General features: G+C 39.2%; 4 protein-coding genes across 5 annotated transcripts in view; 2 read left to right on the forward strand and 2 right to left on the reverse strand.

Annotated features, from left to right (window-relative positions):
- The first annotated feature begins 10 nt into the window (after positions 1-10).
- LOC124263658 lies at positions 11-2504 on the forward strand. 2 transcript variants are annotated; one of them, XM_046698313.1, is made up of 3 exons: positions 11-1534; positions 1613-2016; positions 2211-2504. In XM_046698313.1, exons 1-3 carry the CDS (start codon positions 1445-1447, stop codon positions 2380-2382), a joined length of 666 nt encoding a protein of 221 aa, XP_046554269.1. In that variant the 5' UTR covers positions 11-1444; the 3' UTR covers positions 2383-2504. The 2 variants fall into 2 exon arrangements, with proteins under 2 accessions (XP_046554269.1, XP_046554268.1); XM_046698312.1 differs by having other exon boundaries at positions 12-1548; positions 1588-2016.
- LOC124263650 lies at positions 2493-5572 on the forward strand. The gene is made up of 3 exons (XM_046698303.1): positions 2493-2503; positions 2535-2670; positions 2703-5572. The coding sequence occupies exons 1-3, from the start codon at positions 2493-2495 to the stop codon at positions 3222-3224; spliced, it is 669 nt and encodes a 222-aa protein (XP_046554259.1). The 3' UTR covers positions 3225-5572.
- A 923-nt stretch (positions 5573-6495) lies between these two features.
- LOC124263659 (small ubiquitin-related modifier 2-A-like) lies at positions 6496-11965 on the reverse strand. The gene is made up of 4 exons (XM_046698314.1): positions 11827-11965; positions 9797-9934; positions 7891-7962; positions 6496-7356 (listed from the first exon to the last, which is right to left on the reverse strand). The coding sequence occupies exons 1-4, from the start codon at positions 11863-11865 to the stop codon at positions 7288-7290; spliced, it is 318 nt and encodes a 105-aa protein (XP_046554270.1). The 5' UTR covers positions 11866-11965; the 3' UTR covers positions 6496-7287.
- Positions 11966-22019: 10054 nt separating this feature from the next.
- LOC124263647 (medium-chain acyl-CoA ligase ACSF2, mitochondrial-like) overlaps positions 22020-27192 on the reverse strand; it is a 47241-nt gene continuing 42068 nt past the window's right edge. Inside the window, exon 15 of the mRNA XM_046698300.1 lies at positions 22020-22885. Coding sequence (XP_046554256.1) covers positions 22748-22885 — 138 coding nt within the window. The 3' untranslated portion in view covers positions 22020-22747. The remainder of the gene's footprint in view (positions 22886-27192) is intronic.

Raw genomic sequence — 27192 nt, forward strand, 5'->3', positions numbered from 1 at the left:
AGTACAACACTTGTCCTATACTAAGAGTACAACTTGATAGCAATCGAGGTCTTTTTCATTACGCAAGCAATTTTTCTAAATATATTCCGTACGCATTTGTTTTAAACTTGTTGCGTATCAAACATTTAAAATGCGTAATTTGTACGCAACAATTATTTTTCAATGCGTAATTGGAAATTTTCTATGCGTATTTTACCCGGATACGCAGCTTATCTGGGCATCTGGATGACCAATTCAGATCGACCATCTGTCCTCAACTAGATGCCTCTGTAAGATCGGACATATGTATGCGAGGCATCGTTCTTGTTGATATTGTGTTCATTTTAGAAAATACCCCACCCTTAACTTAGAAAACAAATACTTTTTGTATAATTGGAATAATCATGAAATGGTTAGGTACTTTGTTTCCTTAATGAGTGAAGTGTTTGTGCTATCTATTCAAATGGTCAAATTACATTAGCCATGAACTGTACAATGTCTGTCTCATCAAGCATGGATGTTTTGATGGTGGATGCGTTCTAGGAATGTAAATATGTTACATGAATACTGGGTGAGTTTAAAGCATTTATTTATTTGTTGGTTTTTTTTTTATCCTCTGATGAGAGACTTTGCAGTTAAGGGCAAGAAAGGGAACAAGTGGTGTTTCTTATAAGTGCTAACAACAAGTGTGTGGATTGTTTGCTCCTAAGTGCTATCTGCAGGGTCCAGCTTGTTTGTTTATTCATGTAAAAACAGTAGCAAAACTGGCTGCGATGATGTGCAGAACTGGTATTTCATCCCGGCCAGGGTAACATTGGGTCTACATGATGGATCAAGCTGGCAGGGCCACAACTCCTCCACATTAGTTTGCTAGTACTGGTTGCAGGACGTGGATTCAGATCTTATTGTCATCCCCAGTCCATCCCTCCTTTCTACTCTTGCATTTTGTGATTTTTGTAAATCGTTTTCTTCAGGCTCCCTGGGATAAAAGTAACTCATCCATGTAAATGGTGAGGTAAAAAGTTTACGTTTGTGCAGTTGGTCTGTTTGTTTTATTGGTTAGGAAACAAAGATGTCAGTTGTGTAAAGTGCTGAATTTCCTGCTCCAAGCTGCACCTCGCCTAGATGCCGCTTGAGTTCTCTCATCTTATTTTAGATAAAATCCTGTAAATACGTTGCGGACTGAAGAGGAAGTAGGAAAGTGAGTGAGTGAGTGGAGGGATACCAGTCTGTTCTTTGGGCAAGTCAACAACCTGGATTGTATAATCAACACAACAATTGCCATGATTTTGAATTCATTTGCAGTGGTGGGAATGAACCCGATTTGTTCACCAGCCATGACACATAGCTTGATCCACAATGGAAGATACGACACATACTCAGGATCATCAGACAAATTCTGACTTCTTTTGGGAACTGAGTTTTTGCTTTGCAATCGCTCTGATTACTTCAAACAAGAATTGTTATGCAATGTCAAGTTGTTGGAGGGAACATTACTAGCAATACTGTCATGTGCAGAAACAACCCCCAACCAACCTATGTCTTGACCATTGACATGTTGCCCGAGAAATCAGCTGATGTCTTGACAATTGACATGTTGCCCGATAAATCAGCTGATGTCTTGACCATTGACATGTTGCCCGAGAAATCAGCTGATGTCTTGACCATTGACATGTTGCCCGAGAAATCAGCTGATGTCTTGACCATTGACATGTTGCCCGAGAAATCAGCTGATGTCTTGACCATTGACATGTTGCCCGAGAAATCAGCTGATGTCTTGACCATTGACATGTTGCCCGAGAAATCAGCTGATGTCTTGACCATTGACATGTTGTCTGAGAAATCAGCTGATGTCTTGACCATTGACATGTTGCCCGAGAAATCAGCTGATGTCTTGACCATTGACATGTTGCCCGAGAAATCAGCTGATGTCTTGACCATTGACATGTTGTCCGGGAAATCAGCTGATGTCTTGACCATTGACATGTTGCCCGAGAAATCAGCTGATGTCTTGACAATTGACATGTTGTCTGAGAAATCAGCTGATGTCTTGACCATTGACATGTTGCCGAGAAATCAGCTGATGTCTTGACCATTGACATGTTGTCCGAGAAATCAGCTGATGTCTTGACCATTGACATGTTGTCCGGGAAATCAGCTGATGTCTTGACCATTGACATGTTGTCTGAGAAATCAGCTGATGTCTTGACCATTGACATGTCCACCGAGAAATCAGCTTATGTCTTCATGAAGAAAATGTCAGTCACCAGTGAACATCAAGTGAAATGTGGGCAAGTCTGCAGCCAGTGTTATGCTATGTTGTGTGGAAGAGTATTTGTGTTGAGATTTTCAAATATTTTAAGCATGATCCCTTTGAGGAGTAAAAAACAATGTTATGACTGATAAAATCTATGTGAGTGAGTCATTTCACTTTCACAATCTGGTTTAGTGAGAGGCCTGCCAGCACAGGCTTTTTCAGTCAAGGAGACCAAAGAGCACAGGCTTATTCAGACATGTACGCCCGGCACCACGCCAAGCACCACAGGCTTCTTCAGCCAAGGAGGCCAGGCAGCACAGGCTTATTCAGCCAAGGAGGCCAGGCAGCACAGGCTTATTCAGCCATGTAGGCCAGGCAGCACAGGCTTCATCAGCCAAGGAGGCCAGGCAGCACAGGCTTCATCAGCCAAGGAGGCCAGGCAGCACAGGCTTATTCAGACATGTAGGCCAGGCAGCACAGGCTTCTTCAGCCAAGGAGGCCAGGCAGCACAGGCTTCATCAGCCAAGGAGGCCAGGCAGCACAGGCTTCATCAGCCAAGGAGGCCAGGCAGCACAGGCTTCATCAGCCAAGGAGGCCAGGCAGCACAGGCTTCATCAGCCAAGGAGGCCAGGCAGCACAGGCTTCATCAGCCAAGGAGGCCAGGCAGCACAGGCTTCATCAGCCAAGGAGGCCAGGCAGCACAGGCTTCATCAGCCAAGGAGGCCAGGCAGCACAGGCTTCATCAGCCAAGGAGGCCAGGCAGCACAGGCTTCATCAGCCAAGGAGGCCAGGCAGCACAGGCTTCATCAGCCAAGGAGGCCAGGCAGCACAGGCTTCATCAGCCAAGGAGGCCAGGCAGCACAGGCTTCATCAGCCAAGGAGGCCAGGCAGCACAGGCTTCTTCACGGTCATCTGTCCTCATTTGCCATGTGTAGGGAGTTGTCTCAGTGATCACTTGGAAATGACTCCTGCCATGTTTCCATGGTAACAGGGCACATCTCTTGACAGAATATACTTTGTTTTCACAAGTCATGTATTGTCTCCACTGAAATGTTTTGGTGTGGAACATAACTTCTCACTTGATGAACTGTCACTCTGTGGTGTTTATCGAGCTGTTTGTTGTTTTGGTTGTGAAGTCTGCCTACGTAGTGCAAGTGTGTATGCAGACTGTGTAAGAGATATAGAAACTCCGTTATAACTGCCCTAGCTTATGTCCCAGAAGTCAGGATTCCATCTTGTGTCTTTTGATTGCTGTCAGACTGTGATCAGTTCAACATCAGGAGTTATTGACTTGAGTCACATTTCTTAATTTTCAGTTTCTTTCCATACAAATATTTATCAAAACAGCAGATGAATAGGTTGTAAACACAATGACAGGTTGTTTTAGAATGCTTCAATCATTATGACAATAGAACTCCAAATGTTTTCTCTATATCTGCAACATGAGATTTTGTAAGTCAACACATCGCCTTGTCATTGACAAGGTTCGATGTATATTTAATTATGCCATCATATTGATCACATTGATGTGGTTCTATGTGTAATTCATCATCTCGATCACACTGACAAGGTTCTATGTAATTGGTCACTTTGATCACTTTGACAAGATAAATACATCACATTGATCACGACAAGGTTTTTTGTGTAAAATGTCCGCACCCTGATCCTGATGACAGGGTTCCATGCTGTTTTGTATTGGTTGTACAGACAACAGATTGTAAACTGGTTACGTTGAAGGATTCTGTTCTTGTTGATGCCCCGTTCCACTACGCTGTCAGTGAGAGGACTGTCATTAGCCTGTGTTCAAGTAATGGAGTAGTGATACTCACCTAGCTACCAGTTATACCAGGACTCTTGTATTGGGGGGGTGTTGTTATGGACACTCGACTGAAGTAACACAAGTTATGTGAAACTTGTCCTGTTGGGAGTTCAATATCGGAGTATCTCGGAGGTGATTTAACAAAAGTTATTCAATATACGAAACCTGGAAATAGGTTTGAGTAAACTTGGTTTTAAAAGGCCTAAAGCTTTTCACCTCTGTTGATGATGCCACAGAGTGAAATAGTGAATATCATGAATAGTTACCGGTGCTGAGCATGAATAATTACACCGTCATGAATTGTGTCCATAAACCTATTAAGAACACTGCCTGTTTTCTACTAATCTGAAGTTGTGTTATTATTGCAGATATCTGCCTTTGTTCAATGAGGGCCAAGCTTTAAACTAATCATCTCCGATTCTCCAGTGCACTGTATTTCCATTTTGACATGACAGATACCTTAGACTTGTTCAGTGCAATAACGACATCTCCATTACTTGATATGAACATTTCTCTCTCCAAGTCGAAAGTATTTTGATTGGATGGCATGACATAAAGAACCATTGTTGTAGTAATGATGCATGCTGGGTATTAACGAAATACAGTATATTGGATAATCAAGAGCGTTCACTGACATGAACAGCATGATAACTGTGGTTCAAGGCCAAGTGTTGCTAGCATGTCCATGAACCTGTTGCAGACAATTTGTTACGTCACCCCATGTTTTCCAATATATCTGTTGTTTCTATCCATTGTTTCTGTCAGTTAACCTCAACCTGACATACTTAATGGTCTGGCCAAGAATGCTTACAGCCATCACAACTACCAACAGTCTACCTCTGCCTTGACTATTTCAGTGAAATTTGGTTATTCGTACTTTATGTTCGTGTGTTACTTAAAAATGGTTTTACCAAGCAGAATCTTCATCTAATTTTAGCATTTTGCAGAACTACATATAACAATACCTGCCCTGGATTGTCTGCTTACAACTTACATCAGCCTGGAAGTAATTAGTGTTGGAATATTGCTGATCGTGACATTAAGCATATCACGGAAACGCTTGGAATCTAATCCTGTTTCCCTGAGGGGAAACTGGGAAATACAATTGTGTTAGGTTTTTGACACATAAGAAATACTTCCTGGAAAAAAACGTATTTGCAGACACAATTTTGGTTCCCCCTTGCTGGCATCTTAAAGCAGCAAACATATTTTCTGCCTGGATTCCCCTGTATAATATGCTTTCTATGTAAGGAACTGTAGAGCAGTGATGCGATGGCACAGGGCGTTAAGTATGTCCGGTATGGCGCTGGTTCATCTTACTACTCCTGAGAGCACCTGTCTGTGCTACTGGCTCTCTTACGGCAATAAAATTGGGGCATTTTATATGTTTGTACTTGGTTGTACAAGGGATGGTACTTTTGTTGTGACCGATGGTGAAACACCATCGTCCAGACAGGAAGGGCAGCAACTACATAGGACACATCTTTATTTATCAGATTAAACAATCATTATTACAATGTCTGTGTTGTGTCTTCATCAGTGACAAGCCAGTTCAACATCACAGGAATTTAGCTACATGTTGTGCTGGGTGGGGAATGACAACACACCAAAGTATAGGGCAGATCATGGAACAGCGATGGAGGCACCATATAACTAGGATATTGGTTTCTATGGTAACATTTACGGTAAAGTTTGCATATATGTGTCCCCAGAAGGGGATCACGGCTATTGGGACAGTAGTCACAGTACTTTGTCCAAGTTTACTGTATGTTGCTGTACCCTCAACTAGGTGTTTGCACGTATTCATGTGGCCACCATCTGGTCATACCAACAGATTCATGGGTTGTGATAACACTGAAAGAGTCCACACAAAGTTGACTCCAAGGTCTTGGCCAGCTCGCCCACCCTGCCCCTGTATCATGCAGTTGCTATGCTTGAGGGTCAGGACAGTGTCCAAGCTTCTGATGACCTTTTTGTGAATTTTGGTACCTGTAAATTTCCATGTAGTTTCATGCAATTTTCCGTGTCACCGTAAACAGGACAACTGCATGAGCTGCTTTTACGTGGCCATCCCACCAGGTAAACGTATTGCTGCTGGGTGACCAGGGGATTCTCTTTGAACAAAATCATGAGGCAAGCAGCTTGTATAAATTTAAGGCCATAGAAACTCAACCTGACAAATATTCGTCCACCTACTCTCACTGATCAACATGCTGATTTGTTTGTATACAGCGTCATGTGCAGATTGCCTAATTCACCGCCATCACTCTGATCAGTCACATCACCGCAAGCCTTTGACCACAATGGGATCAACCTACAACCTCTATAAACATGGCAAGGCTGGGACTAACACTGTTACTGGTTGTCAAAGCCAAATCTGCATACAAGACCGGAACCCCTATCCTTTGTATCACAGTAATAAGACAGAAAACAAGATGTGTTACAATGATACATGTTTAATGACAACCAGTGATATTGACATTTAGGAGACAATGAATTCTACTGTATCTTTGATTTGGATGGCCAGTCGCCAGGTGATTGGTAACATTCAATTATTGGCATTAACAAGTTGTGGAGACAGTCAATGGTATTGTAACTGAAAAGTCAACCAGACTGAAACAAATGTCAACTTAGGGAGAAGTGACGATCTGGCAGTCTTGGTACTACACACGGATACAGTTTGGCTACACTTGAACCCAGGGTGGAACGAATGCAAACAAACGTACATGAAATACTTGATGCCGAACAATGAACATATCAGGGTTGGAAATTAACCATGTTACAAGTAATTAGATTGTGAAACAAAATTTCCCTGAAACTATCATAAAATAAGTCCAATCTAAAACACCTTGTTTGTTGAATGCAGTAGTAATACAATGGAAACTGACAATGTCTCATTTGGCCAGTGATAATGAAATTGATAAATGAAGTGCAGCATAAGTCTTTACTTGCTGTAATTTCGAACCCTGATGAACAACGCGAAATCGCTTTACATGATGCAAAGATAAATAGTACGACTATCACCCTGCCCGGAAACCCCTGCAATGACAAAACATGATACACATGACTAAGAGTAGAAGACGATGACAAACTGTACAAAAAATGAATAGAGTGGATCTATTCAACCTTTCTGAGGGCTGGTATCCATTGCGGATGCGTTCAGTCTTTCACCGTTTTCACTTCACATGGTCCGCAAACACCCTTTGAATGGTAATCACATGACTCGAGTCAATCAGTGGCACCACTTTCCTCCTGTCTGCTGTTGGAATACGTCTATTGAATCTCCATCCTCCATCTCCAGCTGAAACAGACACGATCATCAGCTCACTCCAAGACTGTGCCTCATTTACACTGGTGTGTGTACCAACGCTGGTCTGATGACCCAAGCCTAATCAATTTTTCATGTCATTAGAATATAAGTTATTATTGAACTCAATTTCTTTCTAACAAATGAAAATACTATAGTTTATTCAATCATATGATGTGGCTTCTGTCCTCTGGAAAGGCTTCAGCAACATAAATTCCACACTAAATGCCCTTGGCTAGCAAGTAAAAACTGAACAAATATATTATTTGCTTAAATACTGATTAATCCTACCATGGCATTTCAAGCCTCATCCCCTGTATTGATGGTTTTCGGTGAAATGTCACCTCAATGAAACCACTAATACAGCATAAACAAGGAAATGTTGACTTATGGTTGGGGAATTACAACTGTCATTTGCTGCTGACTTGCGGTCAACTATCCCCTGAGAACACGTGTATGCATGCAGGAACAGTGATTCAGTCAATGGAAGCTCGGTAGCTTTTCTAGCTAAACAACTAAAGTACTCACCAAAGAAGGGGAATCTGACTCGTTAATTGGATTTCCATCAAACCGGAATCGCACTTGTTGGGCTTGAATTCCCTGAGAGAAAAACATGGTGGTCATAAGAATCATTAACACTGTGCCCAACTTAAAACAGAAGTGTAATTTAACAACTAATAAAGCAATTCTTTGTGTATTTAAAAAAATTAAAAAGTTAGTCCCCAAACTAGAAAGAATCTAACCAATAGTTAAAATTATTGGTCAAGAAAATGTCTTTGTTTGGATGAACAAAATTCCTTGGTGTAGCTATAATGTTTACAGATTGAGGATAAAATTACACAACATAATCCTTTAAAATGCTGCCTAGCATGCAGTCAATACAATTGACACTAAGTCAACATACAGGTCGGTTCATGGTCAATTGCATATTGTACATTTTCATCAAGGAAGTTAACACCTCTCTTCATTCAACTCAAGCAATATGTCCTAAACTGTATACAGAATAGTAATTTGTGATGTACTTGAAAAGTTGTCACATACTTAAGGTTAGGTACATACCAACAATTGTGTACATGGAAGTGCTGATCACATGTTAGCTACTCTCTATAATGGTGGGAAGTAAGGCTGTTAGGAACAGAAGCCCTTCATTAATTCAATTTGTTGTTCATGGTCACCAGAACCAAATAGTTACCATTTTTTAAAGGGAGCTTGTTTTATTTGACCCGTATGTCCATTTTCAAAGAGAGATAAGCAAGAATGGAATATGTTCTAGCCTTTCAGGAGTGTTAGTTGTGTCAGTTTGCAAGAGCCGTGCTATAACATACCTAATTTGACGGTCATGAGATCACTGGTCATTGCTGTGGCAAATTAACAATGTCAACATGGGCATTGCATATTGTGCATCAATCTCTTGACAACATTATTGTATTCATGAATAAATATTCTTATTTGTTAGCCAATATTAGTGATATGTATTGTATTCAGCCACATAGTGTATTCGTTGCAGCCCTAGTGGAAAGGAAATTGATTTGTAATCTTGACCTTAATAATATGGACTGTGACCAGGGATTTACCTTGAGTCCTGTTTTTGAGCTTCCCTGGGAATTTTCAGGGGTCCTGGACATCAAAGTGGGGGTGCCAGAAACTTAAATATTATTACTAATACTGTTATTGTATTGTGTATCATGATTGTAACTGTAATTGTTACAGTAATGAAATTTCAAATGATACCATAACTCAGCTAGTAGCAAATTCAGTGATAACTTTTTGTTACTTGATTGAATTTTTACAAATGTATTTGGACTTTTTCTACGTCCCTGTGGATGAGCTAATAAATTTTGTTGCGTCCATTGTCAATTTTTATGTGTATAGGACGCAGGAATTCGCATCCTGTAAATCCGTGTGACAACAGGAATTTAGTGCTATGAACCCAGTCAGGAATATGTCACAATTCTTCTGTAACTGATAGACCGTTACAAGCAGACAAAAAGCACTGCTTGCAAAAAATGCATTCCAAATATCTGGTCTGTTGTATTTTTTGCATGAAAGACACGTGTTTCTGTTTCTTGTGAGCACTGTATACCCATGTCAATCCCTGTTGATACCCTCCCAACTAGCCAACTAAGATAAATGTCAGAAATAGAATTACTTCCGCTTTGCAATCCCAACTCTGTAACATCTTTTGACATTTCTGCAAAGAGTAAGAATTGTTTCCCTTGACACAAGTCCACCAATTGAAATGAAGGTTGTTTGTATAGTGACACTATCAACAAAGGGAGGGCTGGGCTTCGGAACCATATTTGGTTACTGACGACATCACTGACCATGTCATGCCCCAAAAGATTTATTGTCACTTTGACTTAATGCTGCTTTGAAAAGTGTTTCCGACATCTACAATACTGCATCATTCATCGTTCAGAAATATTGCACTTACGACTCTTTGACAATAGGCAGACATGAGTTTCCTCAGCTGTGTGTTCTTCTTGATCTTGAAATGCACCACGCTGCCATCTTGGCCGGCCACCTTCAGGTTGATGTGCTCACTGTTCTCGGGCTTGATCTCATCAACACCCTGGCAAATTACAAATTAACATTCAGAGTGGGTCAACATTTAAAGGGCCATCATTGTTTGGAAAACACAAATCCACGGAGACTACATGAGGATGTGCTCTAAACAGCCTAATGTGTAAGGGAAGCTCAAAATGGCTCAAATATGCAAGGAACACAGACTATAATAGATGGGAATCCATCATAACATCTTCAGGTCAAAATCAACAATATTCTCGACATCCCCTACATCTTTGCTTCAGAAGTCCGGTAAAGGTTTTTGTTGTACGGTAGAGGTCTTCTTGTTCTACTTGTTGCAAAGAAAAAAAAGACATGCAAAGTACAACCAAGTCACTAAGTCTGATTACCTGGTCTATTTCGTCAACCCCTTTGATGAGCAAATGCTGCTGGAGACATCTTTAACCAGACAGGCATCATAAACAATAATTCAAGGCAACAAGATGGACCAGTCAGTGTAAGTTGTCCTTGACAAGTTTACGGAAAGCCAAAGCTTTTTTTTCAAACATCATAATCCTAGTTTTAAAATGAAAGATTTAGATAATATATTATTTGACACAATACAGTGTACAAATAATCTTTAGCTAATTACGATTGTTAACTAGTGGCTCAACAGAACACAGGTGTGTCACAACAGGAATGTCACAATTTACTAATATATTGTTACATTGATAACATTCTCACAAGACAATACCTGATGAACACATTGCTCTGATAAATAACAATTTAATCTTGTATCATTTAACACTGAATATTTGAAACAGCAATGGAAAGACCATGTTGGCAAAATGGGTCAAGTCCAGTCTACACAAAAATTGTACTTTCTCATTTATTCAGTCAACATTACAAGATATACAGTTTTTAGACTTAAAGTCTGTTCTAGTCTTTGTGTTGAACTGATACTCAGACATGTCTGACAAAAAAGTAAGTATATGGACTGAAATCAGACATAATTATTTTCAATTATGACACCAGACATTCTGGACGCCTCAAACTTTTTAAATATTGTCAATGCCATAGTAAATACAACAATTCACTGAAAACTGTGGCACATTAGGTATCTTGATATACATCATACTATGAAGACAATTGTGATGTGAGAGAGTGGCTTCTTAACTTTCAGAATCACTTGATACTGTCCTACTACAACAGCTACCATCTTATACTAAATATAACAAACCATAGTCAATGATAGTACTCCACAATGAACAAAGTAAGAGGGTAGATATATCTAGAATCCCAATCTATATATTATCGGTCTAATGCAGCATACAAAAGGAACCTATAATGACTTGTAAAATATGTAAACACTGTTTTGTGATTAGTTACTAGCATATATACAGATCTGACAAGGGAGCGTTTAATCCCTATCCTTGTGATCGAGGCTAAACATTACACGAAAAGAAAACATTTAAGATCGTTTCTCGATTACTTTAAAACAAAACAAACAACATAACAACAGCCTGTAAGACTTAAGTACGAACATAATGTGGGAAGTTACATCAAAACCCATAATGAATTCTAGAAAGAATTATTTTAGTTGTCAAAATAGTTCGACCATGTAAGGAAGAACATGTGGCGTAAAAGGGAACTGGTATCAAAACAAACAATGCCGTTTCGTTGAGGTCGAAATTAAAGAAAACATTTCATGAGGACTACAACAGCAGACACCGTTGTTCACAGGATTTAGCTACGGTTGAAAATAAAAAATCGCAGACACAGCTTTCAGAATATTTTTAGAACTAAGGAGAAAGAAACCGAAGATGGAGAATGCGTAGCGGGATCTCGGAATAAAACGTGCTCAAAAGGGATCAAAATACGAAGTAATCCTTTTGTTTCTAGATTCCCATTAGCACAACGTTTGTGGATTTCATTTCAACTGAATGATAATAATTTTACCCCTTGGTTGCAGTTCTGTTGCAGCTGTTGTTCTGACATCTTTTCTAGGTGGAGATCCGCACTCCTTCTGAACGAAAATGGCGCACAAAGAAGGCAGCCTGGGATATGTTCCGAAAGAAGGTTCCCTGTGATTGGTCAAATATTTGACCTTCAGATGACCTTGTCTTATTTTGTCTATGTTGCTTATTTAATACACCGGTAAAGTATATAACAACTGGCTGTTAGTTATTTCTTATTTTGAGATAAATGTCAGAGACTAAAGAAAGCATGCATAAAGCCTTTACTTTCATCAATACGTTGGGCTTTCGTGCACTTTTAGAGAAACAGTCACACCAATGAAATGCTTTCTTACAACTCTAGGTCATGCTTTTTATCAGACCGCGGGAAAATGTCTAACTTTTAAACCACACAAACGTGTCTGTTTTAAATTTAACCACATCATTTCTATAACTTATTTAGGGGTGAGCGTGTAACGGGAAACTACTGTAAATACACGTATGAATTAAGGAGCCCTACCTAATTTGGGTACAGAAACAATTGTCCGTGGGTACATAGGCCTGAGGGTATAAAAGATATAGGTACAGGGAGGTCTATTGTTGGTACAGTCTGTAGGCCCATGTATACCGGCCTCTGGTACGGTTTCTAGCGTATAACATCAATTGTTGGGTGCACTGATTGTGTTATTTGAGTATGCTGATCAGCGAATATTAACGACCATGCGTTTACCGATACATCGTGAATTGATGCCGAACGTTGCGAGATACGACATTCGCGCATCGCATGGAACGATTGTTTATGGGCCATCACGTACTAGCCGAGCAATAGAACCCGTACTACAACAGATTCTCTCCCAATCTGACAGACAGCTACCAGATATACCTGAACTAACCCGTCCCGCAAGCGAAACCCAGCATTCTGTCACCCCATGCACCTATCCGAATCCTTCATGGTGGGTGCAACACGTTGTTTCAAAATCCGTTCTCGTTACCCGTTTCCATTTCAGGTTTAGTTTCTCATGTTGTCTTCTTTACAGATCATTGTCAAAATAGTGTAAGAAACATTTTGTATCAACCCATTTTTACAAAATCGTATTCTGGTATTTGTACCCCCGCCCCTTGTCACCCAGTCCCCGCAACGCGAAGCTGTGCACCCCACGTGGAGGATAGCGCCACATGAAGTCTTATACCATAAAGGGTAATAAGTGTCAAGTCACAGATCACAACCCTCCGTATCGTAATTCGTCTCTGTTAGACACATGTAGCTTAGACTAACATCTAGTCTTTGAAATGAAACATATTATTTATTGAAAACCGGTCCCTAGATTTTTTGTATTATGTCCTATGATAGACAAAGAGCATCACCATGCTAGTGTGTCTCAGTAGACAGATGTGAAGTAACGTGTGTTTTGACAACAATATTATAGATGTGACCACATGATGCACAACGGCCATGTCATATACCGATCCCTGTGATGTCACACAGCTACCATGTCACATGTGACAGATGTGAAGTAACGTGTGTTTTGACAACAATATTATAGATGTGACCACATGATGCACAACGGCCATGTCATATACCGATCCCTGTGATGTCACATAGTTACCATGTCATATGTGACAGATGTGAAGTCACGTGTTTTTTACAATATTATAGATGTGATCACACGATGCACAACGGCCATGTCATATACCGATCCCTGTGATGTCATATAGCTACCATGTCACAAGTACAGATGTGAAGTCACGTGTTTTTTTGACAATATTATAGATGTGATCACACGATGCACATACAGCCATGTCATATACCGATCCCTGTGATGTCACATAGCTACCATGTCACATGTGATCAGATGTGAAGTCACGGTGTTTTGACAATGTTATAATGTGATCACTGTGATGTGCACGTCTACCATGTTACATACCGATCACTGTGATGTCACACGTCTACCATGTCACATGTGACAGATGTGAAGTCACATGTGTTTTGACAATATTATAGATGTGACCGTCTACGATGTTACAAGTGGCCATGTGATATCACCGATCCCCGTGATGTCACAGTGATCAGCTACCATGTCACATGTCTGTAATGTGAAGTGATCACTGTGATGTCACACAAGCTACCTTATAGATGCTATCACCACACGATGCACATAACGGCCATGTCATATACCGATCCCTGTGATGTCACATATAGCTACCATGTCACAAGTCATCAGATGTGAAGTCACATGTAGCTACCTTATGACAATATTATAGATGTGACACACGATGTTACAAGTGCCATGTCATATACCGATCCCTGTGATGTCACACAGCTACCATGTCTACCATGACAGATGTGAAGTCACGATGTTTTGACAATAATATTACAAGTGATCACTGTGATGCACGTCGGCCATGTTATAACCGATCCCTGTGATGTCACACGTAGCTACCATGTCACAAGTAATCACTGTGAAGTCACATGTGTTTTGACAATATTATAGATGACACCGTATGTCATGCATCAACTGTGGATGCACATGTCTGTAATATATAACCGATCCCTGTGATGTCACACAAAGCTACCATATTACAAGCTGACACTGTGAAGTCACGTGTGTTTTGACAATATTATAGATGTGATCACACGATGCACAATAGCCATGTCATATACCGATCCCTGTGGATGTCACATATAGCTACCATGTCACATGTGACAGATGTCAAGTCACATGTGTTTTGACAATATTATAGATGTGACCACATGATGCACAACGGCCATGTCATATACCGATCCCTGTGATGTCACACAGCTACCATGTTACAAGTGACAGATGTGAAGTCACATGTGTTTTGACAACAATATTATAGATGTGACACGCGTCTACCATGTTACAACGCCATGTCAAATAAGTATCGATCACTGTGATGTCACATATCTACCATGTCATATAAGTGATCCCTGTGATGTCACATAAAGCTACCATGTTACAAGTGATCCCTGTGATGTCACACAAAGCTACCTTATTACAAGTGATCACTGTGATGTCACACATCTGTAATATTACAAGCTATCACTGTGATGTCACATATAGCTACCATGTCACAAGTGATCACTGTGATGTCACATATAGCTACCATGTCACAAGTGATCACTGTGATGTCACACATGTCTACCATGTTACAAGTGATCACTGTGATGTCACACAAAGCTACCATGTCACAAGTGATCACTGTGATGTCACATATAGCTACCATGTTACAAGTAATCACTGTGATGTCACATATAGCTACCTTATTACAAGTGATCACTGTGATGTCACACGTCTACCATGTTACAAGTGATCACTGTGATGTCACACGTCTACCATGTTACAAGTGATCACTGTGATGTCACACATCTACCATGTTACAAGTGATCACTGTGATGTCACACATGTCTACCATGTTACAAGTGATCACTGTGATGTCACACATCTACCATGTTACAAGTGATCACTGTGATGTCACACGTCTACCATGTTACAAGTGATCACTGTGATGTCACACATGTCTATCATGTTACAAGTGATCACTGTGATGTCACATATAGCTACCTTATTACAAGCTATCACTGTGATGTCACACAAAGCTACCATGTCACAAGTGATCACTGTGATGTCACACATGTCTGTAATATTACAAGTGATCCCTGTGATGTCACACAAAGCTACCATGTCACAAGTAATCACTGTGATGTCACATATAGCTACCATGTTACAAGTGATCACTGTGATGTCACACAAGTCTACCATGTCACAAGTAATCACTGTGATCTCGCATATAGCTACCTTGTCACATGTGATCATGCTGATGTCACACATGTCTACCATGTTACATGTTATCACTGTGATGTCAACATATAGCTACCATGTTACATATGATCACTGTGATGTCACATATAGCTACCATGTTACATATGATCACTGTGATGTCACACATGTCTGCACTATTACATGTGATCATTGTGATGTCACACATAGATTCCATGTCACATGTTATCATTGTGATGTCACACATAGCTACCATGTCACATATGATCACTGTGATGTCACATATGTCTACCATGTCACATGTGATCACTGTGATGTCACACAATGTCACCGACTGATAATCCTTGTTCTAATATATAGCAAAAACGGAATCATGTCAGAATGATCACAAACATGTCATTTTCTCACTTATTTTATTACACCTTCCTCACTGGCATAGTCAATAGAGCTACTCTCACAAACAATGAATACACAGATCTTCTTAAACAATGAAGATTCTGATTAATGGTGCATAAACATTTTGTCATGGAATACCATGGTCAAATTATGAATGTAACTTTGATTATTTCATCAGGCTTCATTTTCTATCACTAGATTATTAGAATCTGATACACATAAATACATTGTATGTACTATAGCAAACTTGCAAAAACCAAAAACAAACAACATAAAGAATATATATCGAAGGTGGCACAGTTGGCTCAATCCACAAAAGTGCTGGAGTTCACAGTGCTGAGCTGTCTCTGTTGGCAGTGCAACAATCTACCAAGAATTCAAACTTCAGATTCATGCTAAGTATGAGTTGTTTCTAAGTACGATACCTGCCCTTGTATTTAGGGTTTCAAGAAAGGTATAAACATGTATAAAAATGAAGACCCCCCAACCCCAACATTTATATTGTTCAATGCATGACAAAATACCTCAGATTGTCTCCCCATCTCAGTAATCATTAAGATGTTTGAACTTGCCCAATACATATATTGCACTCATTACACAGAAAATACCAGGTGAGCAGAATATGTGGGCTGGATGACACTGTGTCGCGTCATAGCGGTATGCTGGGGACCTGGCAAAACACATGATGTGCACTGGTCACCTCCATGATGTCACAGGCCAACAACCACACGTTGGTATCAGTGTGCGAAATAGCTGCTATCCCGCTAGCCCATGGCTAGTAAAATTCCAGTTGGGCCAGTAAATCTCTACAGTCACTGGCCCGACTGGCTAGTGATTTTTCATGGGGACATTTTGTAAAATAATATATCACACTCTCCGATTTGTTAAGTTATAATACACTTTTAAATCATGCAACATTATGGCCTGATAGAAATGTTCATCATATCAGTAGCTTAATGATCAAATCCGTGTCTACATTCAAATTTCGGGCCAGTGAATTATTTTATGGGCTAGGAACTTACAGGCATACCTAGCCCGACTGGCTTGCAAAATTTGGAATTTATTTCACATACTGGTTGGTATGTGTGAGAATCAAGACGGTAGACACAAACATTGTATGGTCAACTTATATAAACATTGTTCTGTACTCACATTAAAGTAACCTTCTCTGTCTTTGAAGAGAAAACAAAGCCAAACTTTCTGCAGTAATGTTTGTATATTGAACCAAAGATGATTGTAGGCGCATTGTTACTAAAAGACCAGAGCATTGTGGGAAGGGTGAGTACAGGCTACACTACATATACATGGTACATGGTACACATGCTGTAATGTCGTTAACTAAACTCAGTCAGTCATGGTGTAATGTCGTAAACACACATGGTATAATCTCTGTATTGTTATACAGACACATGGTATAATCTATGTATTGTTGTACAGACACATGGTATAATCTATGTATTGTTGTACAGACACATGGTATAATCTATGTATTGTTATACAGACACATGGTATAATCTATGTATTGTTGTACAGACACATGGTATAATCTATGTATTGTTGTGCAGACACATGGTATAATCTATGTATTGTTATACAGACACATGGTATAATCTCTGTATTGTTGTACAGACACATGGTATAATCTATGTATTGGTATAATCTATGTATTGTTATACAGACACATGGTATAATCTCTGTATTGTTGTACAGACACATGGTATAATCTCTGTATTGTCATACAGACACATGGTATAATCTATGTATTGTTGTACAGACACATGGTATAATTTCTGTATTGTTGTACAGACACATGGTATAATCTATGTATTGTTATACAGACACATGGTATAATTTCTGTATTGTTGTACAGACACATGGTATAATTTCTGTATTGTTGTACAGACACATGGTATAATCTCTGTATTGTCATACAGACACATGGTATAATTTCTGTATTGTACAGACACATGGTATAACCTCTGTATTGTTGTACAGACACATGGTATAATCTATGTATTGTTGTACAGACACATGGTATAATTTCTGTATTGTTGTACAGACACATGGTATAACCTCTGTATTGTTGTACAGACACATGGTATAATCTCTGTATTGTTGTACAGACACATGGTATAATCTCTGTATTGTTGTGACACATGGTATAACACATGTATTGTTATACAGACACATGGTATAATCTCTGTATTGTTGTACAGACACATGGTATAATCTCTGTATTGTTGTACAGACACATGGTATAATCTCTGTATTGTTGTACAGACACATGGTATAATCTCTGTATTGTTGTACAGACACATGGTATAATCTCTGTATTGTTATACAGACACAGGTTACTCATTCTGTCATGATATATAGTTGCATGCTATAATCTCCATAATGGCATAAGACATGTGATACAATATTTGTAAGGATGTTAAGACACATAGGAAAAATCCTGTAATGATAGAAAGGCAAACAGCATATCTCCCACCGATATTAACACACATGGTACAATATTTGTAGTGGTATAAAGAGATAGGGAAACAATCTGCAATGATATAAAGGCACATGGTACAATCTCTGCAAATATATAAGGACACATTGTACAAGTTCTGTAACAAAATAACATTGAGTACATAAAGACACATGAGTTTTGAGAAAAGGTCAGATTCAGATGTGGCAAGTTCGACACAGTTGGTAGAACTACCCTCATGCTGAACACAGCTAATATGATAGATGCACAATCATGTTGGCTGTTTGGCTGTATAGTGTTGTGTGCTGTCCGACAATCATGTAGGCTGTTTGGCTGTATAGTGTTGTGTGCTGTCCGACAATAACATGTGTTCTACAGCAAGTTCGACACAGTTGGTAGAACTACCCTCATGCTGAACACAGCTAATATGATAGATGCACAATCATGTTGGCTGTTTGGCTGTATAGTGTTGTGTGCTGTCCGACAATAACATGTGTTCTACAGAGCCACCAGGGCGGTCAGCGCTACCGTGGGTCACCCTCCTGCAGGACATGGATTATAGTAAAGCTTGTATATACAAATGTTTAATACAGGCAATGGTTTTTCGTTACTTCATTGTTTACATTAATGAAACAAGTTTTTGTAAACCCGGATAATGACTACAATGATTATCGATTACCTGCAGTCTAAAATCAGGAGGCAACAGACTTATTAGTAAGAAACATTCATTTTCTCCAGTATTTAAATCACAAAACCTAACTGATTCTGTGTTTCTATTAAAGGGGCACTGATCCAGAGCGAATTATGTTTCTCACCAACAGTCTAATTATGAAACCTAGCTGCAAGCAGGTCAGCCCCTGCTCCCTCGACCGTGACGGACACGGGGACTGGGCTACTGTCCATCTTGGTAGAATTTCTTCAACCTAAACATTGGGACATTAGGAAGGATGGATGCCCATCAGATGTCATTATTTGACAATATCCCGGTAGTTCTTGTCTGATTGTCATAAAGTATCCCAGCAGTGTAGGCTTTTTCGGACTTTCTAATGCCTGGATGGTATAGTGACTGATCCAATTTGATCTAATTTCTGTGTTTTTTACCTTGATATTTAATCATGTCATGTAAATGTATGATGTCTATTACCTATGATATTAAAAACACACATTTGATTTATTTGAATCCGTAAACTAAACAACCCAAATAATCTGAATATTTACTTAGGTAAATAGGTATACACAGTTTATAATTTAAGTACACAGCGAATGCTTATATGTATTTCTTATGCAACAAAAAACAGTGTCTGCCCATTTCAGGCAATTAAAACTGCATGCAATACAGCGATTACGAACCAGCAATTACTACTCCATTACTGTAAGTCGTGTTTGGTGGTATAAACCTACACATGTTATTTGTCATCATTCACTGGATGGTCAGTTAATGAATTTATAACAGGCATAATTAGTGGTCACACCACTCACATTACCCGACAAAGGTTCCCATTTGGCATTTCTTGTGTCTGGAGTAAATACACAACATTATTAATTAAGGCCTGATGTGGCAAATGTCTTACATGTTATGTAATATGCGCATGGAAGTGCAGCAAGAGGAATTATTAGCTGAGTTACAAAAACAAACATCGATCAAAGGATTAACCGATAACACGCTGATTGATTAATTGCGTTTATCTTGCACACGGATTTGTCAAAAGGAAGTGTTTATGGATGTAGATTAACTAATCTATGCTGAATACACCCTGTCGTAAAGTGCCCGTGTAAAAACAATGTCCTTCCTTCAAAGGATTAACCGTCAATACTTTGATTGATTGCTCATTATTGGCTAACTCAACTCTTGCTTTAAACAATGGCGGACATCATGCAATTAGTTGCCAGGTGTGCTATCTTGAGTGACCAATGAGACTACACCGATGTGAAAAACTGAAACGATATATCACTGTTTTGCTTATTAGACTGTTAAAAGACACATGACATGGAACAAGATTAGAATATTTGTCAGCTGCAGATGAATGGCATATCGTTTCTTTATGTGGATATTAATGGACACATTCCTCGAAACAAGGTAATAGCCTGACATTCTTGCTATAACTTTAGTCTGTTTTAGTTTTAATGTTTGCATTGTGTTTTTATTCATTTGTCGTAGCATTCAACAGAATCATTGTTTTCGCAGTGATGTGTAATGAGACAGACAACATACACTAGGTCGCACTTAGGGCGTGTGTGTGAAATATGATTCACGTAGGCTATCTATAAAATGTCATGCAAAACAAAATGTAAGATATTACAGTCATGTTATAAATTCACTATAAGTACAAGCAGATCATTAAGTTTCAAAATGCATGCAAATATGATAATAAGCTACATGTAATTAGGATTATAAGACAAAATATAAAGACGTACATTAGCTTTGCTATTCTTAAGTCTTAACATTTTTCGCCCTGGCAAATGGTTAAACTTCAAAATGTTTTCATTTGTTATCATAATAATAAAGATGGAAATATTATCGAGTAAAAATCATTTCATCTTTTTTTCATCAATCTATACTTTAACTATCAATTGCGCATGCGGGTGGCGCAGCAGAGGTCACGAACCAGTCAAGAATTCTGGGATATCATCCAGGTACTCACGGGAGAAAAACAATAACAAAAGCAACAACCAGTCCACGGAAATTGCTCTGGATCAGTGCCCCTTTAATATCCCCCAAATATCTTACATCGTGATATAGAGATGATCAACATCTGAATCTCGTCTGCACATTTTGGAAGGATTTTAGTGTTACATTCAGTAAGTATATTACTCTACACATTAGTGGTGTTCCGATGATCGAAAATCGATCGAAAGAACGATTAAAAATGATTATCGATTGTAAAAAAAATCATATTTTCGATTAATTGGAATTGTGTTGTTTTAGTTTAACACACTTGAATGAACTAAACTAGCGGTTAAATTTGACGAATATCCATGTACAAACATGCGCTTAACAGTGTAAAGCGTTGCGCGTTGTAAAATTTAACTACTTTTATTGTTTAATTACAATTCCAGTGTCTTTCTTTCTTGCATGCATGCATTTCATTGCATGACAGTATTAGTTATAAGAAACATTTTTTTAAAAACCCTGGGGAAAACCCTTCAAATTGGTGATTTCATTAAAAATGTATATATTTCGATTATAATCAATAATCGTTCACCTCAATCCTCCGATAATCGATAGTGGATTTGGTTTCCGATTCCCAACACTACTACACATGCTAAACATCACACAGCAACTTTACATCTACATAGGGGGTGGTCTGGACCAGACAATCCTGTGATTGACATCATGAGCATCGATCCACACAATTGTGATCTGATGACATGCATCAACTGGGTCAGCCAAGACAAACATGGGTTGTTGAATTCTAGCCATTTTAGCAGGGGAGTTAGTAGCAATCAAACATCAGTGAGCAGGATTCAGTATTTTTTTTTATAATTTTATTGTTTTTAAAGATGTTTACAGTATTGTTTTCAGTATTGTTTCTCTTCCAGTTTGCCTCGGTACTTCACTTCTACTGCCTGTAGTTGCCATGAAGTAATGTGTGTCCGATGGCGTCTGCTTGGGTACAGCAGCACTTACATGAGTCACTTACACAAGTATTCCTTTTGATTGTATCATGGAGCAATCTTAGCACTAAGACATGTGTCTATGTGAAAGAGTGGGAGCCACAATTATCACAGCATTAAGATTGTCTTAATGTTGCTGTTGAGATGTCAGTGGACATTGTCCACAGAACTTACACGCTACCTACACCTCAGGCAGCCAGTGGTGGACAAGTGCATATGTCACTGTAGTATCTGACACTAGGGGCGGATCCAGAGAGAGTGTGTGTGTGTGTGTGTGTATTGTGTGTGTTGGTGTGTGTGTGTTTGTGTGTGTTGTGTTTTGTGTGTGCGTGTGCGCGTGTGTGTGTGTGTGTGTGTGTGTGTGTGTGTGTGTTGTTGTTGTTGTTTTTGTTTTTGTTTATTTTCCCTCCTAACATTTGGACTTCAGGATATATGTCCCTTCTCCAAACTCCTGGATCCACCCCTGGACACATAGCACATAAACAGACCTGTCTAGGATACAGGGTCATCAGATGTATCTCATAATAGTCACCTATTTTGATTGGAAGACAAATACAAAAACAAACAATCTGAACAGAAGCTGCGATAACTTTCACTCAATCATCTGTGACTGAAACAGTGTTGAATGTAACTGTCATACATCAGTGAGCGTGGATGTCCCCAAGCCCAAGCGACTTCACCGCATCTTCCCGCATCTTGTACTTCCGCACCTTCCCCGTTACAGTCAGAGGGTACTCCGTCACAAACTGGACATAGCGAGGAACCTTGAAGCGAGCCAGCTGGAGGAAACACAGGACATCCTTTACACATGGCATAAACTGACAACATAATGATATGGTGCTGGTATATGGTGCACCTTAGCTGGAAGCTTGGTAGTAGGTGAGTAGTATGTCGTGAGTATTGCCAATATCTACTGGTATATTACATGGTAGTAGGTGAGTAGTATGTCGTGAGTATTGCCAATATCTACTGGTATATTACATGGTAGTAGGTGAGTAGTATGCCGTGAGTATTGCCAATATCTACTGGTATATTACATGGTAGTAGGTGAGTAGTATGTTGTGAATATTGCCAATATCTACTGGTATATTACATGGTAGTAGGTGAGTAGTATGCCGTGAGTATTGCCAATATCTACTGGTATATTACATGGTAGTAGGTGAGTAGTATGTTGTGAATATTGCCAATATCTACTGGTATATTACATGGTGTGGTGAGTATGCCGTGGTGCCAATATCTAGTATATTACATGTAGTAGGTGAGTAGTATTGAGTATTGCCAATATCTACTGGTATATTACATGGTAGTAGGTGAGTAGTATGTAGTATGTGAGTATTGCCAATATCTACTGGTATATTACATGGTAGTAGGTGAGTAGTATGTGAGTAGTATGTGAGTATTGCCAATATCTACTGGTATATTACATGGTAGTAGGTGAGTAGTATGTCGTGAGTATTGCCAATATCTACTGGTATATTACATGGTAGTAGGTGAGTAGTATGTCGTGAGTATTGCCAATATCTACTGGTATATTACATGGTAGTAGGTGAGTAGTATGTCGTGAATATTGCCAATATCTACTGGTATATTACATGGTAGTAGGTGAGTAGTATGTCGTGAGTATTGCCAATATCTACTGGTATATTACATGGTAGTAGGTGAGTAGTATGTCGTGAATGTGAATATTGCCAATATCTACTGGTATATTACATGGTAGTAGGTGAGTAGTATGTGTGTATGCATGGTAGTAGGTGAGTAGTATGCCGTGAGTATTGCCAATATCTACTGGTATATTACATGGTAGTAGGTGAGTAGTATGTACTGGTATATTACGTGAGTATTGCCAATATCTACTGGTATATTACATGGTAGTAGGTGAGTAGTATGTACTGGTGTAGTGTGCCAATATCTACTGGTATATTACATGGTAGTAGGTGAGTGGTATGTCGTGAGTATTGCCAATATCTACTGGTATATTACATGGTAGTAGGTGAGAGTGGTATGCCGTGACTGGTATTGCCAATATCTACTGGTATATTACATGGTAGTAGGTGAGTGCCAATATCTAGTATGTAGGTGTGTGTAGTATTGCCAATATCTACTGGTATATTACATGGTAGTAGGTGAGTAGTATGTCGTGAGTATTGCCAATATCTACTGGTATATTACATGGTAGTAGGTGAGTAGTATGTCGTGAGTATTGCCAATATCTACTGGTATATTACATGGTAGTAGGTGAGTAGTATGTCGTGAGTATTGCCAATATCTACTTGCTGAATGAAGACCACATATTCTTCCATATCCTGACATCTCCACAACAACATTTATGATCAGTCTTGGAGTCAAAGTGTCAGTTCTTTTATTAAAGCAAGCAGGTAACTTGCATTCCTATTGGATGCAACACTTTAAGCATGGGCGATATACAGTAGCGATATACAGTAGCGATATACAGAAGGGGTATACAGAAGGGGTATACAGAAGGGGTGTACAGAAGGGGTGTACAGATCACGATATACAAAAGGGATATACAGTAGTGATATACAGAAGGGATATATAAAGCAATATACAGAAGGGGTATACAGATCAATATACAGAAGGGATATACAGATAGTGTTATACAGAAGTTGTATACAGAAGGGGTATACAGAAGGGATGTATAGAAGCACGATATACATAAAAGGGGTATACAGATCACGATATACAGAAGGGGTATACAGAAGGGGTATACAGAAGGGATGTATAAAACAATATACAGAAGGGGTATACAGATCAAGTGATATACAGTAAGGGGTATACAGATGTATATACAGATGCAATATACAGAAGGGGTATACAGAAGGGATGTATAAAAGCAATATACAGAAAGGGGTATACAGATGCAATATACAGAAGGGGGTATACAGAAGGGATGTACAGAAGGGGTATACAGATCACAATATACAGAAGGGGTATACAGAAGGGATATAAAGCAATATACAGAAGGGGTATACAGAAGCAATATACAGAAGGGGTATACAGAAGGGATGTATAAAGCAATATACAGAAGGGGTATACAGAAGGGATGTATAAAGCAATATACAGAAGGGGTATACAGAAGGGATGTATAAAGCAATATACAGAAGGGGTATACAGAAGGGATGTATAAAGCAATATACAGAAGGGGTATACAGATGCAATATACAGAAGGGGTACACAGATCACGATATACAGATGCAATATACAGAAGGGGGTATACAGAAGGGATGTATAAAGCAATATACAGAAGGGGTATACAGATGCAATATACAAGGGGTATACAGAAGGGATGTACAGAAGGGGGTATACAGATCACGATATACAGAAGGGGTATACAGAAGGGATGTATAAAGCAATATACAGAAGGGTATACAGAAGGGTATACAAGATGCAATATACAGAAGGGGGTATACAGAAGGGATGTATAAAGCAATATACAGAAGGGGGTATACAGATCACGATATACAGAAGGTGTGTACAGATCACGATATACAGATGCAATATACAGAAGGGGTATACAGAAAGGATGTATAAAAGCAATATACAGAAGGGGTATACATGCAATATACAGAAGGTGTGTACAGATCACGATATACAGATGCAATATACAGAAAGGGGTATACAGAAGGGATGTATAAAGCAATATACAGAAGGGGTATACAGATGCAATATACAGAAGGGGTATACAGAAGGGGTATACAGAATGGATATATAAAAGCAATATACAAAAGGGGTATACAGATGCAATATACAGAAGGGGTATACAGAAGGGGTATACAGAAGGGATGTATAAAAGCAATATACAGAAGGGGGTATACAGGGGTATACAGATCACGATATACAGTAGCTTGATATACAGAAGGGGTATACAGAAGGGATGTATAAAAGCAATATACAGAAGGGTGTATACAGAAGGGATGTACAGAAGGGGTATACAGATCACAGATATACAGATACAATATACAGAAGGGGGGTATACAGAAGGGATGTATAAAACAATATACAGAAGGGGGTATACAGAAGGGATGTACAGAAGGGGTATACAGATCACGATATACAGATGCAATATACAGAAGGGGTATACAGATGCAATATACAGAAGGGGTATACAGAAGGGATGTATAAAAGCAATATACAGAAGGGGTATACAGATGCAATATACAGAAGGGGTATACAGAAGGGATGTATAAAAGCAATATCAGAAGGGGTATACAGAAGGGATGTACAGAAGGGGTATACAGATCACGATATACAGATGCAATATACAGAAGGGGTATACAGAAGAGATGTATAAAGCAATATACAGAAGGGGGTATACAGAAGGGATGTACAGAAGGGGTATACAGATGCGATATACAGAAGATGCAATATACAGAAGGGGTATACAGAAGGGATGTATAAAGCAATATACAGAAGGGGTATACAGAAGGGGTATACAGAGCAGGATATACAGAAGCAATATACAGAAGGGGTATACAGATGCAATATACAGAAGGGGTATACAGAAGGGATGTATAAAGCAATATACAGAAGGGGTATACAGAAGGGATGTACAGAAGGGGTATACAGATCACGATATACAGAAGCAATATACAGAAGGGGTATACAGATGCAATATACAGAAGGGGGTATACAGAAGGGATGTATAAAGCAATATACAGGAAGGGGTATACAGAAGGGATGTACATAAGGGGGTATACAGAAGGGGGTATAAAGATGCAATATACAGAAGGGGTATACAGAAGGGATGTATAAAGCAATATACAGAAGGGGTATACAGATGCAATATACAGAAGGTGTGTACAGATGCGATATACAGTAGCGATATACAGAAGGGGGTATACAGAAGGGATGTACAGAAAGCGATATACAAAGGGATATACAGAAGCGATATACAGAAGGGATATACAGAAAGCGATATACAGAAGGGATGTACAGAAGGGGTGTACAGAAAGGGATGTACAAGCGATATACAGAAGGGATGTATACAAAGCGATATACAGAAGGGATATACAGAAGCTGTGATATATAGAAGGGATGTACAGAAGGGGTGTACAGAAGGGGTGTACAG

Source organism: Haliotis rubra, unplaced genomic scaffold (assembly GCF_003918875.1).
Source record: "Haliotis rubra isolate DU_JTF1 unplaced genomic scaffold, ASM391887v1 Scf892, whole genome shotgun sequence".
Classification (NCBI taxonomy): domain Eukaryota; kingdom Metazoa; phylum Mollusca; class Gastropoda; order Lepetellida; family Haliotidae; genus Haliotis; species Haliotis rubra.

What these genes read in the sequence shown, in the direction of transcription:
- LOC124263658 (XM_046698312.1), top strand. Translation starts at nt 1,445, where the DNA reads ATGCAATGTCAAGTTGTTGGAGGGAACATTACTAGCAATACTGTCATG. An exon ending in ATTGACATGTTGCCCGAGAA is followed by an intron (nt 1,549 to 1,587) that starts ATCAGCTGATGT and finishes GTTGCCCGATAA; the next exon opens with ATCAGCTGATGTCTTGACCA. An exon ending in ATTGACATGTTGTCTGAGAA is followed by an intron (nt 2,017 to 2,210) that starts ATCAGCTGATGT and finishes GTCCACCGAGAA; the next exon opens with ATCAGCTTATGTCTTCATGA.
- LOC124263650 (XM_046698303.1), top strand. An exon ending in AGGCTTCATCAGCCAAGGAG is followed by an intron (nt 2,671 to 2,702) that starts GCCAGGCAGCAC and finishes TCAGACATGTAG; the next exon opens with GCCAGGCAGCACAGGCTTCT.
- LOC124263659 (XM_046698314.1), bottom strand. Translation starts at nt 11,865, where the DNA reads ATGTCAGAACAACAGCTGCAACAGAACTGCAACCAAGGG. An exon ending in CTGCCTATTGTCAAAGAGTC is followed by an intron (nt 7,963 to 9,796) that starts GTAAGTGCAATA and finishes TTTTTCTCTCAG; the next exon opens with GGAATTCAAGCCCAACAAGT. An exon ending in AGTCAGATTCCCCTTCTTTG is followed by an intron (nt 7,357 to 7,890) that starts GTGAGTACTTTA and finishes TGTCTGTTTCAG; the next exon opens with CTGGAGATGGAGGATGGAGA.